At 44.5% G+C, this 20,000-nt stretch overlaps 1 protein-coding gene across 1 annotated transcript in view; it reads right to left on the reverse strand.

The window, feature by feature from the left end:
- The window catches only part of LOC311126320 (annexin A5-like), a gene marked incomplete at its 5' end in the record, with an annotated part of 52,290 nt that overhangs the window by 28,639 nt on the left and 3,651 nt on the right, over window positions 1-20,000 (reverse strand). The window contains one exon of the mRNA XM_084200329.1: window positions 10,013-10,063. Within this exon, the coding sequence (XP_084056455.1) occupies window positions 10,013-10,063 (51 nt within the window). The remainder of the gene's footprint in view (window positions 1-10,012; window positions 10,064-20,000) is intronic.

Genomic DNA, 20,000 nt, shown 5'->3' on the forward strand with positions numbered 1-20,000 from the left:
CACTCACCACAAATACACTTTTGTCTGTGTGTGTGTGTGTGTGTGTGTGTGTGTGTGTGTGTGTGTGTGTGTGTGTGTGTGTGTGTGTGTGTGTGTGTGTGAGCGAGAGAGAGAGAGAGAGGTGTACCCCTGAGTGTTATTTTACAAACACGACTGTCAGACACATTGTTCCTCACACATCCCTGACCAGGAAGAAGTCATCGTTGTGAAAGAGCAGTACATCTGATTTCTCTCCAAGGTTATCATAGTTTTGTGTTTTTATATTAGTTTTTATTTCTATTAGTTTTTAAATGTATATTTGAAATTCAGTTTAGTTCCAGATAGTTTTCAGACTTGATTTACTAGTTTTTATTCAGTTTTAGTTTTTACATTATTTAGTTTCAGTTTTAGTGTTAGGGACAGAAAGCATGCGTGGGAGGCTAGGAGCATTTGTGTGTGTTTTTTAGGATCTCACTTCTTGCCACTGGGGGGCAGTAATACATAAGGGGATGGTCAGATCATAGGTTAGGTTAGGTGTGTTTTTGAAGATGTCACTTCTTGCCACTAGGGGGCAGTAATACATAAGGGGATGGTCAGATCATAGGTTAGGTTAGGTGTGTTTCTGAAGATGCCACTTCTTGCCACTGGGGGGCAGTAATATATAAGGTGATGATCATAGGTTAGGTTTAAATAAATAAATAAATATGCCATTTAGCAGACGCTTTTATCCAAAGCGACTTACAGTCATGTGTGCATAAATTTTTTGTGTATGGGTGGTCCCGGGGATCGAACCCACTACCTTGGCGTTACAAGCGCCGTGCTCTACCAGCTGAGCTACAGATTTAAATTATAAAGTCAATCTCCATGTGACCTGGATTTCTAATGAATAGCACTGAGACTGGTGAAACACATATGGTGGAAGCAAACTATCTCTCGCTCATGTTTACACCAATCCAATGCTTCTCAACTTTAGTAGTACATGTAAGAAGAATCAAGTACCTTTAACATAACATCTGATCAAATCAAATCAAAATCAAATCACATTTATTGGTCACATACACATGGTTAGCTGATGTTGCGATTGTAGCGAAATGCTTGTGCTTCTAGTTCCAACAGTGCAGCAATATCTAGCAAGTAATATCTAACAGATACACAACATCTACCCAATATCTAATACACACAAATCTAAGTAAAGGAATGGAATAAGAATATATAAATATATGGATGAGCAATGTCATTATCAGAGCAGCATAGGCTAAGATGCAATAGATAGTATAGAATACAGTATATACAGTGGGGGAAAAAAGTATTTAGTCAGCCACCAATTGTGCAAGTTCTCCCACTTAAAAGGATGAGAGAGGCCTGTAATTTTCATCATAGGTACACGTCAACTATGACAGACAAGTTGAGAAACGAAAATCCAGAAAATCACATTGTAGGATTTTTTATGAATTTATTTGCAAATTATGGTGGAAAATAAGTATTTGGTCACCTACAAACAAGCAAGATTTCTGGCTCTCACAGACCTGTAACTTCTTCTTTAAGAGGCTCCTCTGTCCTCCACTTGTTACCTGTATTAATGGCACCTGTTTGAACTTGTTATCAGTATAAAAGACACCTGTCCACAACCTCAAACAGTCACACTCCAAACTCCACTATGGCCAAGACCAAAGAGCTGTCAAAGGACACCAGAAACAAAATTGTAGACCTGCACCAGGCTGGGAAGACTGAATCTGCAATAGGTAAGCAGCTTGGTTTGAAGAAATCAACTGTGGGAGCAACTATTAGGAAATGGAAGACATACAAGACCACTGATAATCTCCCTCGATCTGGGGTTCCACGCAAGATCTCCCCCCGTGGGGTCAAAATGATCACAAGAACGGTGAGCAAAAATCCCAGAACCACACGGGGGGACCTAGTGAATGACCTGCAGAGAGCTGGGACCAAAGTAACAAAGCCTACCATCAGTAACACACTACGCCGCCAGGGACTCAAATCCTGCAGTGCCAGACATGTCCCCCTGCTTAAGCCAGTACATGTCCAGGCCCGTCTGAAGTTTGCTAGAGTGCATTTGGATGATCCAGAAGAGGATTGGGAGAATGTCATATGGTCAGATGAAACCAAAATATAACTTTTTGGTCAAAACTCAACTAGTCGTGTTTGGAGGACAAAGAATGCTGAGTTGCATCCAAAGAACACCATACCTACTGTGAAGCATGGGGGTGGAAACATCATGCTTTGGGGCTGTTTTTCTGCAAAGGGACCAGGACGACTGATCCGTGTAAAGGAAAGAATGAATGGGGCCATGTATCGTGAGATTTTGAGTGAAAACCTCCTTCCATCAGCAAGGGCATTGAAGATGAAACGTGGCTGGGTCTTTCAGCATGACAATGATCTCAAACACACCGCCCGGGCAACGAAGGAGTGGCTTCGTAAGAAGATTTTCAAGGTCCTGGAGTGGCCTAGCCAGTCTCCAGATCTCAACTCCATAGAAAATCTTTGGAGGGAGTTGAAAGTCCGTGTTGCCCAGCGACAGCCCCAAAACATCACTGCTCTAGAGGAGATCTGCATGGAGGAATGGGCCAAAATACCAGCAACAGTGTGTGAAAACCTTGTAAAGACTTACAGAAAACGTTTGACCTGTGTCATTGCCAACAAAGGGTATATAACAAAGTATTGAGAAACTTTTGTTATTGACCAAATACTTATTTTCCACCATAATTTGCAAATATATTCATTAAAAATCCTACAATGTGATTTTCAGGAAAAAAAAATCTCATTTTGTCTGTCATAGTTGACGTGTACTTATGATGAAAATTACAGGCCTCTCTCATCTTTTTAAGTGGGAGAACTTGCACAATTGGTGGCTGACTAAATACTTTTTTCCCCCACTGTACATATGAGATGGGTAATGCAAGATATGTAAACATGAGTGGCATTATTAAAGTGACTAGTGTTCCATTTATTAAAGTGACTAGTGATTTTCAAGTCTGTATGTAGGCAGCAGCCTCTTTGTGCTAGTGATGGCTGTTTAACAGTCTGATGGCCTTGAGATAGAAGCAGTTTTTCAGTCTCTCGGTCCCAGCTTTGATGCACCTGTACTGACCTCGCCTTCTGGATGATAGCGGGGTGAACAGGCCGTGGCTCGGGTGGTTGATGTCCTTGATTATCCTTTTGGCCTTCCTGTGACATCGGGTGCTGTAGGTGTCCTGGAGGGCAGGTAGTTTGCCCCCGGTGATGCATTGTGCAGACCACACCACCTTCTGGAGAGCCCTGCGGTTGTGGGCGGTGCAGTTGTCGTACCAGGCGGTGATACAGCCCGACAGGATGCTCTCAATTGTGCATCTGTAAAAGTTAGTGAGGGTTTTAGGTGACAGGCCAAATTTCTTCAGCCTCCTGAGGTTGAAGAGGCTCTGTTGCGCCTTCTTCACCACACTGTCTGCGTGGGTGGACCATTTCAGTTTGTCGGTAATGTGTACGCCAAGGAACTTGAAGCTTTCCACCTTCTCCACTGCGGTCCCGTCGATGTGGATAGGGGGGTGCACCCTCTGCTGTTTCCTGAAGTACACGATCATCTCCTTTGTTTTGTTGACGTTGAGTGAGAGGTTATTTTCCTGGCACCACACTCCCAGAGCCCTCACCTCCTCCCTGTAGGCGGTCTCGTCATTGTTGGTTATCAAGCCTACTACTGTTGTGTCGTCTGCAAACTTGATGATTGAGTTGGAAGCGTGCCTGGCCATGCAGTCATGAGTGAACAGGGAGTACAGGAGGGGTCTGAGCACACATCCTTGTGGGGCCCCAGTGTTGAGGATCAGCGAAGTGGAGATGTTGTTTCCTACCTTCACCACCTGGGGGCGGCCCGTCAGGAAGATCAGGACCCAATTGCACTGGGCGGGGTTGAGACCCAGGGCCTCAAGCTTAATGATGAGCTTGGAGGGTACTATGGTGTTGAATGCTGAGCTATAGTCAATAAACAGCATTCTTACATAGGTATTCCTCTTGTCCAGATGGGATAGGGCAGTGTGCAGTGTGATGGTGATTGTATCGTCTGTGGACCAATTGGGGCGGTAAGCAAATTGAAGTGGGTCTAGGGTGACAGGTAAGGTGGAGGTGATATGATCCTTGACTAGTCTCTCAAAGCACTTCATGGTGACAGAAGTGAGTGCTATGGGGCGATAGTCATTTAGTTCAGTTACCTTTGCTCTCTTGGGTACAGGAACAATGGTGGCCATCTTGAAGCATGTGGGGACAGCAGACTGGGAAAGGGAGAGATTGAATATGTCCGTAAACTCACCAGCCAGCTGGTCTGCGCATGCTCTGAGGACGCGGCTAGGGATGCCGTCTGGGCCGGCAGCCTTGCGGGGGTTAACATGCTTAAATGTCTTACTCACGTCGGCCACAGAGAAGGAGAGGCCACAGTCCTTGGTAGTGGGCCTCGTCGGTGGCACTGTGTTATCCTCAAAGCGGGCAAATAACTTGTTTAGCTTGTTTGGCAGCAAGACGTCGGTGTCCGCGACGTGGCTGGTTTTCCTATTGTAGTCCGTGATTGTCTGTAGACCCTGCCACATACGTCTCGTGTCTGAGCCGTTGAATTGCGACTCCACTTTGTCTCGATATTTACGTTTTGCCTGTTTGATTGCCTTGCGGGGGGAACGACCACTCTGTTTGTATTCTTCCATATTCCCTGTCACCTTGCCTTGGTTAAATGCGGTGGTTGGTTCGTGCTTTTAGTTTTTCGCGAATGCTGCCATCTATCCACGGTTTCTGGGTATGTTTAAATAGTCACAGTGGGTACAACATCTCCTATACACTTCCTTATAAACCCACTCACCGAATCAACTTTGTTATCCAGGGACTGGGCATTAGTGAGTAATATACTCGGAAGCGATGGATGCTGTGCGCGCCTCCTAAGTCTGACTAGAAGACCGCTCCGGCTCCCTCTCCTCCGGCGGAGTTGTTTTGGGTCGGCCTCTGGAATCAGTTCAAATGCCCTGGGTGGTGCGGACAGAGGATCCGCTTCGGGAAAGTCGTATTCCTGGTCGTAGTGCTGTTAAGTTGACGCCTCTCTGATATCCAGTAGTTCTTCCTGGCTTTATGTAATAACACTTAAGATTTTCTGGGCTAAGAATGTAAGAAATAATACATAGAAAAACAAAATACTGCAAAGTTTCCTAAGGACTAGAAGCGAGGCAGCCCTCTCTGTCGGCGCCATTTTATTTTAAGATGAATCAAGTACGTTTAACATAACATCTGATTTGATGTAAGAAGAATCAAGTACCTTTAACATAACATTTACATTTACGTAATTTAGCAGACGCTCTTATCCAGAGCGACTTACAAATTGGTGCATTCACCTTATAGCCAGTGGGAGATATGTTTTTTTTTTTTCTTTGGGGTGGGGTAAGGGGGGGTAGAAGGATTACTTTATCCTATCCCAGGTATTCCTTAAAGAGGTAGGGTTTCAAGTGTCTCCGGAAGGTGGTGAGTGACTCCGCTGTCCTGGCGTCGTGGGGGAGCTTGTTCCACCATTGGGGTGCCAGAGCAGCGAACAGTTTTGACAGTTTTGACTTCTTACATCTGATTTGATAATTTGATGTAAGAAGAATCAAGTACCTTTAACATAACATCTGATTTGATGTAAGAAGAATCAAGTACCTTTCCCTGACAGAAAGAGAGAGAAGAAAGTTTGACATCATTCCAGACGTATTCCCTGTTAGCTAGAGTTTGACATCATTCCAGATATATGCCCTGTTAGCTAGTGATAGCTAGAGTTTGACATCATTCCAGACGTATTCCCTGTTAGCTAGTGATAGCTAGAGTTTGACATCATTCCAGACGTATTCCCTGTTAGCTAGTGATAGCTAGAGTTTGACATCATTCCAGATGTATTTCCTGTTAGCTAGTGATAGCTAAAGTTTGACATCATTCCAGATGTATTCCCTGTTAGCTAGTGATAGCTAGAGTTTGACATCATTCCAGATGTATTCCCTGTTAGCTAGTGATAGCTAGAGTTTGACATCATTCCAGACGTATTCCCTGTTAGCTAGTGATAGCTAGAGTTTGACATCATTCCAGGTGTATTCCCTGTTAGCTAGTGATAGCTAAAGTTTGACATCATTCCAGATGTATTCCCTGTTAGCTAGTGATAGCTAGAGTTTGACATCATTCCAGACGTATTCCCTGTTAGCTAGTGATAGCTAGAGTTTGACATCATTCCAGATGTATTTCCTGTTAGCTAGTGATAGCTAAAGTTTGACATCATTCCAGATGTATTCCCTGTTAGCTAGTGATAGCTAGAGTTTGACATCATTCCAGACGTATTCCCTGTTAGCTAGTGATAGCTAGAGTTTGACATCATTCCAGACGTATTCCCTGTTAGCTAGTGATAGCTAGAGTTTGACATCATTCCAGACGTATTCCCTGTTAGCTAGTGATAGCTAGAGACATAGCCACGGGAAGTAGTTTGCAGCGCTGTAAAAAATAATTGTTGGCTACAGAAGGTCCACTAATACAGGACTAGTAAAAGCCAAGTGCACTACCTTTGTGGCAAAAAAATGCCACCTCCAACAAATATTTGTTTTAATTTATGAAATAGTGCAGCTTTGATTGAGGAAATGATGATATAATTTCAATATTTTTTACGCTCACTCACCTAAATAAATAGCAACCCACCACTACAAGTCAGATCTGTGGTAGGTCTGTAGCCGTGGTGTCTGTATACAGCATGTGTTCCCCGCTGGCTTCTTCCATCTGAGCAGAAGACAAAATGCAACCGTCTCGTGCTCATTACGAACAGGGGAAATAAAGGACCTTGAATGACCTTTCACCCGGAGGCTTCGTGCCGCTGACCACGTTTTAGCCCACTTCTCCATTTACATTGCGTCATAGCCTACATTTGGATTAGCCTACACTGTAATTCATTCAACTGGACTGGATTATTTTACTGCAACTGCAATACAATACAATGTATGCACGATTTATGAAATAAACTGAGTTACACTACCGTTGAAAAGTTTGGGGTCACTTAGAAATGTCCTTGTTTCGGGATGCTGACCTTCTAGGCAGAGTTGCAAAGAAAAAGCCATATCTCAGACTGGCCAATAAAAATAAAAGATTAAGTTGGGCAAAAGAACACAGACACTGGACTTTTTCTTTGCAACTCTGCCTAGAAGGTCAGCATCCTGGAGTCGCCTCTTCACTGTTGACGTTGAGACTGGTGTTTTGTGGGTACTATTTAAGGAAGCTGCCAGTTGAGGACCTGTTTCTCAAACTAGACACTAATGTATTTGTCCTCTTGCTCAGTTGTGCACCGGGGCCTCCCACTCCTCTTTCTATTCTGGTTAGAGCCAGTTTGCGCTGTTCTGTGAAGGGAGTAGTACACAGCGTTGTACGAGATCTTCAGTTTCTTGAACATTTCTCGCATGGAATAGCCTTCATTTCTCAGAACAAGAATAGACTGACGAGTTATTTGTTTCTGGCCATTTTGAGCCTGTAATCGAACCCACAATTGCTGATGCTCCAGATACTCAACTAGTCTCAAGAAGGCCAGTTTTATTGCTTCTTTAATCAGCACAACAGTTTTCAGCTGTGCTAACATAATTGCAAAAGGGTTTTCTAATGATCAATTAGGCTTTTAAAATGATCAACTTGGATTAGCAAACACAACGTTCCATTGGAACACAGGACTGATGGTTGCTGATAATGGGCCTCTGTACGCCTATGTAGATATTCCATTAAAAATCTGCCGTTTCCAGCTACAATAGCCATTTACAACATTAACAATGTCTACACTGTATTTCTGATCAATTTGATGTTATTTTAATGGACAAAAAAAATTGCTTTTCTTTCAAAAACAAGGACATTTCTAAGTGACCCCAAACGTTTGAACGGTAGTGTACAGTGGGGAAAAAAAGTATTTAGTCAGCCACCAATTGTGCAAGTTCTCCCACTTAAAAAGATGAGAGAGGCCTGTAATTTTCATCATAGGTACACGTCAACTATGACCGACAAATTGAGGAAAAAAAATCCAGAAAATCACATTGTAGGATTTTTAATGAATTTATTTGCAAATTATGGTGGAAAATAAGTATTTGGTCACCTACAAACAAGCAAGATTTCTGGCTCTCACAGACCTGTAACTTCTTCTTTAAGAGGCTTCTCTGACCTCCACTCGTTACCTGTATTAATGGCACCTGTTTGAACTTGTTATCAGTTTAAAAGACACCTGTCCACAACCTCAAACAGTCACACTCCAAACTCCACTATGGCCAAGACCAAAGAGCTGTCAAAGGACACCAGAAACAAAATTGTAGACCTGCACCAGGCTGGGAAGACTGAATCTGCAATAGGTAAGCAGCTTGGTTTGAAGAAATCAACTGTGGGAGCAATTATTAGGAAATGGAAGACATACAAGACCACTGATAATCTCCCTCGATCTGGGGCTCCACGCAAGATCTCACCCCGTGGGGTCAAAATGATCACAAGAACGGTGAGGAAAAATCCCAGAACCACACGGGGGGACCTAGTGAATGACCTGCAGAGAGCTGGGACCAAAGTAACAAAGCCTACCATCAGTAACACACTACGCCGCCAGGGACTCAAATCCTGCAGTGCAAGATGTGTCCCCCTGCTTAAGCCAGTACATGTCCAGGCCCGTCTGAAGTTTGCTAGAGTGCATTTGGATGATCCAGAAGAGGATTGGGAGAATGTCATATGGTCAGATGAAACCAAAATAGAACTTTTTGGTAAAAACTCAACTCGCCGTGTTTGGAGGACAAAAATGCTGAGTTGCATCCAAAGAACACCATACCTACTGTGAAGCATGGGGGTGTAAACATCATGCTTTGGGGCTGTTTTTCTGCAAAGGGACCAGGACGACTGATCCGTGTAAAGGAAAGAATGAATGGGGCCATGTATCGTGAGATTTTGAGTGAAAACCTCCTTCCATCAGCAAGGGCATTGAAGATGAAACGTGGCTAGGTCTTTCAGCATGACAATGATCCCAAACACACCGCCCGGGCAACGAAGGAGTGGCTTCGTAAGAAGCATTTCAAGGTCCTGGAGTGGCCTAGCCAGTCTCCAGATCTCAACCCCATAGAAAGTCTTTGGGGGGAGTTGAAAGTCTGTGTTGCCCAGCGACAGCCCCAAAACATCACTGCTCTAGAGGAGATCTGCATGGAGGAATGGGCCAAAATACCAGCAACAGTGTGTGAAAACCTTGTGAAGACTTACAGAAAACGTTTGACCTGTGTCATTGCCAACAAAGGGTATATAACAAAGTATTGAAAAACTTTTGTTATTGACCAAATACTTATTTTCCACCATAATTTGCAAATAAATTCATTAAAAATCCTACAATGTGATTTTCTGGATTTATTTTTCTCATTTTGTCTGTCATAGTTGACGTGTACCTATGATGAAAATTACAAGCCTCTCTCATCTTTTTAAGTGGGAGAACTTGCACAATTGGTGGCTGACTAAATACTTTTTTTCCCCACTGTATATTGCAGCACTGTAAATGTTTGGGGGGGGGCTGCGCTACAGAAGGCTATATCTGTCCGCTAATATAGGACTAGTAAAGGTCCAGTCAACAACTTTTGTGATTCATTTGTATTTTTATTCAATAATTAGTTTAAATTCAGATTGTTCAGAGGTGCTACTCCCCATGGGTAAGGTTAGTGATTGTGATGCATAAGCTATGCCTATCTAGCTATGCCTATCTGGAACATCCCGCCAGATTCAGAAGCTTCAAAAACCCATTAGAAGAAAAAGCTTCAAAACCCCAATCGATTTGACAAGGTATTTTTTATTTATTTTTTATAACTAAAACTGAACATAGTTTTTATTTTAGTTAGTTTTGGAGTCAAAGTTTTAGTATAGTTTTATTTTTTCAAACAGGTTTCTTTATTATTTTATTTCAGTTAACCAAATTGTGTTTTCAAGATAAGTTTGAGTTTAATATAATAACCTTGTTTCTCTCACATATTTCAGAGATGCACACGTGATTCTCTCACACACACTGACAGACACTTACCTGTGCATCAGTCTCTACGTTCCCCTCCTGTACTCCCTGCTGTCTGCTGGCCTGAGAGGAGAGAGTAGATCCATGTCAAACACATTATTAGTATTTATTAAGGATCCCCATTAGTTCCTGCCAAGGCAGCAGCTACTCTTCCTGGGGTTTATTATGGATCCCCATTAGGTCCCACATGATTAGTATTTATTATGGATCCCCATTAGTTCCTGCCAAGGCAGCAGCTACTCTTCCTGGGGTTTATTATGGATCCCCATTAGTTCCTGCCAAGGCAGCAGCTACTCTTCCTGGGGTTTATTATGGATCCCCATTAGTTCCTGCCAAGGCAGCAGCTACTCTTCCTGGGGTTTATTATGGATCCCCATTAGTTCCTGCCAAGGCAGCAGCTACTCTTCCTGGGGTTTATTATGGATCCCCATTAGTTCCTGCCAAGGCAGCGGCTACTCTTCCTGGGGTTTATTATGGATCCCCATTAGTTCCTGCCAAGGCAGCGGCTACTCTTCCTGGGGTTTATTATGGATCCCCATTAGTTCCTGCCAAGGCAGCGGCTACTCTTCCTGGGGTTTATTATGGATCCCCATTAGTTCCTGCCAAGGCAGCGGCTACTCTTCCTGGGGTTTATTATGGATCCCCATTAGTTCCTGCCAAGGCAGCGGCTACTCTTCCTGGGGTTTATTATGGATCCCCATTAGTTCCTGCCAAGGCAGCGGCTACTCTTCCTGGGGTTTATTATGGATCCCCATTAGTTCCTGCCAAGGCAGCGGCTACTCTTCCTGGGGTTTATTATGGATCCCCATTAGTTCCTGCCAAGGCAGCGGCTACTCTTCCTGGGGTTTATTATGGATCCCCATTAGTTCCTGCCAAGGCAGCGGCTACTCTTCCTGGGGTTTATTATGGATCCCCATTAGTTCCTGCCAAGGCAGCGGCTACTCTTCCTGGGGTTTATTATGGATCCCCATTAGTTCCTGCCAAGGCAGCGGCTACTCTTCCTGGGGTTTATTATGGATCCCCATTAGTTCCTGCCAAGGCAGCGGCTACTCTTCCTGGGGTTTATTATGGATCCCCATTAGTTCCTGCCAAGGCAGCAGCTACTCTTCCTGGGGTTTATTATGGATCCCCATTAGTTCCTGCCAAGGCAGCAGCTACTCTTCCTGGGGTTTATTATGGATCCCCATTAGTTCCTGCCAAGGCAGCAGCTACTCTTCCTGGGGTTTATTATGGATCCCCATTAGTTCCTGCCAAGGCAGCAGCTACTCTTCCTGGGGTTTATTATGGATCCCCATTAGTTCCTGCCAAGGCAGCAGCTACTCTTCCTGGGGTTTATTATGGATCCCCATTAGTTCCTGTCAAGGCAGCAGCTACTCTTCCTGGGGTTTATTATGGATCCCCATTAGTTCCTGCCAAGGCAGCAGCTACTCTTCCTGGGGTTTATTATGGATCCCCATTAGTTCCTGTCAAGGCAGCAGCTACTCTTCCTGGGGTTTATTAAGGATCCCCATTAGTTCCTGCCAAGGCAGCAGCTACTCTTCCTGGGGTTTATTATGGATCCAAAATTAGCAGCCCCCATTAGTCACAATAAATTAAACTGTACATAATATAACACATTATTACCCCACTACTCTACCACTACATATCTACAATACAACACATTATTACACCACTACATATCTACAATACAACACATTATTACACCACTACATACAGTATCTACAATACAACATCTATGACACCACAATACAACAATATTACAATGCGCGTGTGTGTAGAGTGCATGTGTGTGTGTCTCTTCACAGTCCCCACTCTTCCATAAGGTTTATTTTTATCTTTTTTTTTACATCAGATTCTACTGCTTGCATCAGTTACCTGATGTGGAATAGAGTTCCATGTAGTCATGGCTCTATGTAGTACTGTGCGTTTCCAGGAGTTGGTTCTGGACTTGGGGACTGTGAAGAGACCCCTGGTGGCATATGTTTGGGTGTCTGAGATGTGTGTTAGCTGTTTGAATAGACCGTTTGGTGCCTTCAACCAGTGCTGCCGGAGCGCGGAGGAGATGAGCTCCCTCACGTTGTTAATTTAAGAATACGCGGAGGTGGTAAAATGATTTCTGATCAATTGTATTTATTTACCACTAAAATTCCATGAAAAACGATAGAATGACAAACCAAATAAAAACGTTTAGCAGCCTGGAGGTAAATGGTGGAATCTTCCCTGTCTTCTCTCCGGCGGCACAGAAGATTTAACTATGGTTGTTAGTTATGTTGTTGTTGTCATAGGAACTGATGAGGATTCCATCATGAAGTTATTGACGTCTCGTAGCAACAGCCAGATACATCAGAACAAAGCCGCATACAAGACCCTGCATGGCAAGGTCAGAACACAACCACAATACAACCACAATAGGACTACAAAACAACCCCAACACAACACAACCCCAACACAACCATAACAATACAACCCCAACTCAACCATAACACAATACAACCACAACATTACAACCTCAACTCAACCACAACCCCAACTCAACCACAACGCAATACAACCCCAACACAACCACAACTCAACCTCAACTCAACCACAACCCCAACGCAATACAACCCCAACTCAACCATAACACAATACAACCCCAACTCAACCATAACACAATACAACCCCAACTCAACCATAACACAATACAACCCCAACACAACCATAACACAATACAACCCCAACACAACCCCAACACAATACAACCCCAACACAACCATAACACAATACAACCCCAACTCAACCATAACACAATACAACCCCAACTCAACCATAACACAATACAACCCCAACTCAACCATAACACAATACAACCAATAAAACACAACCCCAACTCAACCATAACACAACACAACCCCAACTCAACCATAACACAATACAACCCCAACTCAACCACAACACAATACAACCCCAACTCAACCACAACACAATACAACCCCAACTCAACCATAACACAATACAACCCCAACTCAACCACAACACAATACAACCCCAACTCAACCATAACACAATACAACCCCAACACAACCATAACACAATACAACCCCAACACAACCATAACACAATACAACCCCAACTCAACCATAACACAATACAACCCCAACTCAACCATAACACAATACAACCCCAACTCAACCATAACACAATACAACCCCAACTCAACCACAACACAATACAACCCCAACTCAACCACAACACAATACAACCCCAACTCAACCATAACACAATACAACCCCAACTCAACCATAACACAATACAACCCCAACACAACCATAACACAATACAACCCCAACACAACCATAACACAATACAACCCCAACACAACCATAACACAATACAACCCCAACTCAACCATAACACAATACAACCCCAACTCAACCATAACACAATACAACCCCAACTCAACCATAACACAATACAACTCCAACTCAACCACAACACAATACAACCCCAACTCAACCATAACACAATACAACCCCAACTCAACCATAACACAATACAACCCCAACTCAACCATAACACAATACAACCCCAACTCAAACATAACACAATACAACCCCAACTCAACGATAACAAATCAAACTTTATTTGTCTCATGCTCCAAATACAACAGGTGTAGACCTTACAGTGAAATGCTTACTTACAAGCCCTTAACCAACAATGTAGTTCAATGTATTCTAGTCCTCCTCTGTTCCTCTGGTGATGTAGAGGCTAACCCAGGCCCTGTAGCCCCCAGTATCACTCCTACTCCCCAGGAGCTATCATTTGTTGACTTCTGTAATCGCAAAAGTCTTGGTTTCTTGCACATAAATATCAGAAGTCTACTTCCTAAGTTTGAGTTATTCACTGCGTTAGCACACTCTGCCAACCCTGATGTTCTAGCAGTGTCTGAATCCTGGCTCAGGAAGGCCACCAAAAATTCTGAAATTTCCATCCCCAACTATAACATTTTCCGTCTAGATAGAACTGCCAAAGGGGGTGGAGTTGCAATCTACTGTAGAGATAGACTGCAGAGCTCTATCATACTATCCAGGTCTGTGCCCAAACAGTTTGAGCTTCTACTTCTAAAAATCCACCTTTCCAGAAATAAGTCTCTCACTGTTGCCGCTTGCTACAGACCCCCCTCAGCCCCCAGCTGTGCCCTGGACACCATATGTGAATTGATTGCCCCCCATTTATCCTCAGAGTTTGTACTGCTTGGTGACCTAAATTGGGATATGCTTAATACCCCAGCCATCCTACAATCCAAGCTAGATGCCCTCAACCTCACGCAAATTATCAACGAACCTACCAGGTACAACCCTAAATCCGTAAACATGGGTACCCTCATAGATATCATCCTGACTAACATACCCTCTAAATACACCTCAGCTGTCTTCAACCAGGATCTCAGCGATCACTGCCTTATTGCCTGCGTCCGTAACGGGTCCGCGGTCAAACGACCACCCCTCATCACTGTCAAACGCTCCCTAAAACACTTTAGCGAGGAGGCCTTCCTAATTGACCTGGCCCAGGTATCCTGGATGGATATAGATCTCATTCCGTCAGTAGAGGATGCCTGGTTGTTCCTTAAAAGTAATTTCCTCTCAATCTTAAATAAACATGCCCCATTCAAAAAATACAGAACTAAGAACCGATATAGCCCCTGGTTCTCCTCAGACTTGACTGCCCTTGACCAGCACAAAAACATCCTGTGGCGTACAGCATTAGCATCAAATAGCCCCCGCGATATGCAACTTTTCAGGGAAGTTAGGAACCAATATACACAAGCAGTCAGGAAAGCAAAGGCTAACTTTTTCAAACAGAAATTTGCATCCTGTAGCACTAACTCCAAAAAGTTTTGGGACACTGTAAAGTCCATGGAGAATAAGAGCACTTCCTCCCAGCTGCCCACTGCACTGAGGCTAGGAAACACTATCACCACCGATAAATCTACAATAATCGAGAATTTCAACAAGCATTTTGCTACAGCTGGCCATGCTTTCCATCTGGCTACCACTAACCCGGCCACCAACTCTGCACCCTCTGCTGCAACTTGCCCATGCCCCCCCCCGCTTCTCCTTCACACAAATTCAGACAGCTGATGTTTTGAAAGTGCTGCAAAATCTGGACCCCTACAAATCAGCTGGGCTAGACAATCTGGACCCTTTCTTTCTAAAACTAGCCGCCGAAATTGTCGCAACCCCTATTACTAGTCTGTTCAACCTCTCTTTCATAACGTCTGAGATCCCCAGAGATTGGAAAGCTGCCGCGGTCATCCCCCTCTTCAAAGGGGGTGACACTCTAGATCCAAACTGCTACAGACCTATATCCATCCTGCCCTGCCTTTCGAAAGTATTCGAAAGCCAAGTTAACAAACAGATCATCGACCATTTCGAATACCACCGTACCTTCTCCGCTATGCAATCCGGTTTCCGAGCTGGTCACGGGTGCACTTCAGCCACGCTCAAGGTCCTAAACGATATTATAACCGCGATTGATAATAGACAGTACTGTGCAGCCGTCTTCATCGACCTGGCCAAGGCTTTCGACTCTGTCAACCACCGCATTCTTATTGGCAGACTAAATAGCCTTGGTTTCTCAAATGACTGCCTCGCCTGGTTCACCAACTACTTCTCAGATAGAGTTCAGTGTGTCAAATCGGAGGGCCTGTTGTCTGGACCTATGGCAGTCTCTATGGGGGTGCCACAGGGTTCAATTCTTGGGCCGACACTTTTCTCTGTGTATATCAATGACGTCGCTCTTGCTGCTGGTGACTCTCAGATCCACCTCTACGCAGACGACACCATTTTGTATACATCTGGCCCTTCATTGGACACTGTGTTAACAAACCTCCAAACGAGCTTCAATGCCATACAACAATCCTTCAGTAGCCTTCAACTGCTCTTAAACACTAGTAAAACTAAATGCATGCTTTTCAATCGAACGCTGCTAGCACCCGCCCACCCGACTAGAATCACCACTCTCGACGGGTCTGACCTAGAGTATGTGGACAACTACAAATATCTAGGTGTCTGGTTAGACTGTAAACTCAACTTCCAGACTCACATAAAGAATCTCCAATCCAAAGTTAAATCTAGAATCGGCTTCCTATTTCGCAACAAAGCCTCCTTCACTCATGCTGCCAAACATGCCCTCGTAAAACTGACTATCCTACCGATCCTTGACTTCGGCGATGTCATTTACAAAATAGCCTCCAACACTCTACTCAGCAAATTGGATGTAGTCTATCACAGTGCCATCCGTTTTGTCTCCAAAGCCCCATACACTACCCACCACTGTGACCTGTACGCTCTTGTTGGCTGGTCCTCACTACATGTTCGTCGTCAAACCCACTGGCTCCAGGCCATCTATAAATCACTGCTAGGCAAATCCCCGCCTTATCTTAGCTCATTGGTCACCATAGCAGCACCCACCCGTAGTCTGCGCTCCAGCAGGTATATCTCACTGGTCATTCCCAAAGCCAACACCTCCTTTGGCCGCCATTCCTTCCAGTTCTCTGCTGCCAATGACTGGAACGAATTGCAAAAATCTCTGAAGCTGGAGACTCTTATCTCCCTCAATAACTTTAAGCATCAGTTGTCAGAGCACCTTACCGATCACTGCACCTGTACACAGCCCATCTGAAATTAGCCCACCCAACTACCTCATCCCTATATTGTTATTTATTTTGCTCTTTTGCACCCCAGTATCTCTATTTGCACATAATCTCTTGCACATCTAGCATTCCAGTGTTAATACTATTGTAATTATTCTGCACTATAGCCTATTTATTGCCTTACCTCCATAACTTGCTACATTTGCACACACTGTATATATATTTTCTGTTGTATTTCTGACTTTATGTTTTTTTTTTTACCCCATATGTAACTCTGTGTTGTTTTTATTGCACTACTTTGCTTTATCTTGGCCAGGTCGCAGTTGTAAATGAGAACCTGTTCTCAACTGGCTTACCTGGTTAAATAAAGGTGAAATAAAAAATAAAATAAAAAAAAGGAGTTAAGAAAATATTTACCAAATAAACTAAAGTAAAAAATAATGAAAAGTAACACAATAAAATAACAATAACGAGGCTATATACAGGGGATACCGGTACCGAGTCAATGTGCGGGGTACAGGTTAGTCGAGGTAATTTGTACATCTAGGTAGGGGTAAAGTGACTATACATAGATAATAGACAGTGGGTAGCAGCAGTGTAAAAACAGTCCAGGTGGCCATTTGATTCATTGTTCAGGAGTCTTATTGCTTGGGGGTAGAAGCTGTTAAGGAACCTTTTGGTCCTAGACTTGGCGCTCCGGTAGCACTTGCCGTGCGGTAGCAGAGAGAACAGTCTATAACTAGGTTGGCTGGAGTCTTTGACAATTTTTTGGGCTTTCCTCTGACACCGCCTAGTATATAGGTCCTGGATGGCAGGAAGCTTGGCCCCAGTGATGTACTGGGCCATACGCACTACTCTCTGAAACGCCTTACGGTCAGATGCCGAGCCGTTGCCATACCAGGCGGTGATGCAACCGGTCAGGATGCTCTCGATGGTGCAGCTGTAGAACTTTTTGAGGATCTGGGGAGCCATGCCAAATCTTTTCAGTCTCCTGAGGGGGAAAAGGTGTTGTCGTGCCCTCTTCACGACTGTCTTGGTGTGTTTGGACCATGATAGTTCGTTGGTGATGTGGACACCAAGGAACTTGAAACTCTCGACCCGCTCCACTACAGCCCTGTCGATGTTAATGGTAATGGGGGCCTGTTCGGCCTGCCTTTTCCTGTAGTTCACGATCAGCTCCTTTGTCTTGCTGACGTTGAGGGAGAGGTTGTTATCCTGGCACCACACGGCCAGGTCTTGGACCTCCTCCCTATAGGCTTTCTCATCGTTGTCGGTGATCAGGCCTACCACTGTTGTGTCGTCAGCAAACTTAATGACGGTGTTGGAGTCGTGTTTGGCCACGGAGTTGTAGGTGAACAGGGAGTACAGGAGGGGACTAAGAACACACCCCTGAGGGGCCCCAGTGTTGAGGATCAGCGTGGCAGATGTGTTGTTGCCTACTCTTACCACCTGGGGGCGGCTCGTCAGGAAGTTCAGGATCCAGTTGCAGAGGGAAGTGTTAAGTCCCAGGTTCCTTAGCTTAGTGATGAGCTTTGTGGGCACTATGGTGTTGAACGCTGAGCTATAGTCAATGAACAGCATTTTCACATAGGTGTTCCTTTTGTCCAGATGGGAAAGGGCAGTGTGGAGTGCGATTGAGATTGCGTCATCTGTGGATCTGTTGGGGCGGTATGCGAATTGGAGTGGGCCTAGGGTATCCGGGATGATGCTGTTGATGTGAGCCATGACCAGCCTTTCAAAGCACTTCATGGCTACCGACATGAGTGCTACGGGGCGGTAATCATTTAGGCAGGTTACCATCGCTTCCTTGGGCACAGGGACTATGGTGGTCTGCTTGAAACATGTATTTACAGACTCGGTCAGGGAGAGGTTGAAAATGTCAGTGAAGACACTTGCCAGTTGGTCCACGCATGCTTTGAGTACAAGTCCTGGTAATCCGTCTGGCCCCGCGGCCTTGTGAATGTTGACCTGTTTAAAGGTCTTGCTCACATCGGCTACCGAGAGCGTTATCACACAGTCATCCGGAACAGCTGGTGCTCTCATGCATGCTTCAGTGTTGCTTGCCTCGAAGTGAGCATAAAAAGACATTTCGCTTGTCTGGTAGGCTCGCGTCACTGGGCAGCTCGCGGCTGGGTTTCCCTTTGTAGTCTGTATTAGTTTTCATGATCTGCCACATCCGACGAGAGTCAGAGCCTGTGTGGTAGGATTAAATCTTAATCCTGTATTGAAGCTTTGCCTGTTTGATGGTTCATCTGAGGGCATAGCAGGATTTCTTATATGCGTCCGGATTAGTGTCCCGCTCCTTGAAAGCGGCAGCTCTAGCCTTTAGCTCGATGCGGATGTTGCCTGTAGTCCATGGCTTCTGGTTGGGATATGTACGTACGTTCACTGTGAGGACATCGTCGTCGATGCTCTTATTGATTAAGCCGGTGACTGAGGTGGTATACTCCTCAATGCCATTGGATGAATCCCGGAACATATTCCAGTCTGTGCTAGCAAAACAGTCCTGTAGCATAGCATCCGCGTCATCTGACCACTTCCGTATTGAGCGAGTCACTGGTACTTCCTGCTTTAGTTTTTGCTTGTAAGCAGGAATTAGGAGGATATAATTATGGTCAGATTTGCCTAATGGAGGGTGAGGGAGAGCTTTGTATGTGTCTCTGTGTGTGGAGTAAAGGTGGTCTAGAGTTTATTTTCCCTCTGGTTGCACATGTGACATGCTGGTAGAAATTAGGTAAAACTGATGCCTGCATTAAAGTCCCCCGGCCACTAGGAGCACCGTTTCTGGATGAGCATTTTCTTGTTTGCTTATGGCCTTATAGAGCTCGTTGAGTGCGGTCTTAGTGTCAGCATCGGTTTGTGGTGGTAAATAGACAGCTACAAAAAATATAGATGAGAACTCTCTTGGTAGATAGTGTGGTCTACAGCTTATCATGAGATACTCTACCTCAGGCGAGCAAAACCTCGAGACTTCTTTAATATTAGACACCAGCAGTTATTGACAAATAGACAGACACCCCCGCCCCTCGTCTTACCAGACGTAGCTGCTCTGTCCTGCCGATGCACGGAAAACCCAGCCAACTCTATATTATATGTGTCGTTGTTCAGCCACGTCTCGGTGAAACATAAGATATTACAGTTTTTAATGTACCGTTGGTAGGATAGTCTTGATCGTAGATCATCCATTTGGTTTTCCAATGCATGCACGTTGGCCAATAGAATAGATGGTAGTGGAAGTTTAGTCCCTCAGAAGGCAGCCCGACCTCCGACCCCTTTTTCTCAGTCTTTTCTTCATGCAAATTACGGGGATTTGGGCCCGTTCCCGAGAAAGCAGTAAATCATCAGCGTCGGAATCGTTAAAGAAAA

This window comes from Coregonus lavaretus, assembly GCF_964263955.1.
Source record: "Coregonus lavaretus genome assembly, contig: HAP1_SCAFFOLD_3199, whole genome shotgun sequence".
Lineage (NCBI taxonomy): Eukaryota > Metazoa > Chordata > Actinopteri > Salmoniformes > Salmonidae > Coregonus > Coregonus lavaretus.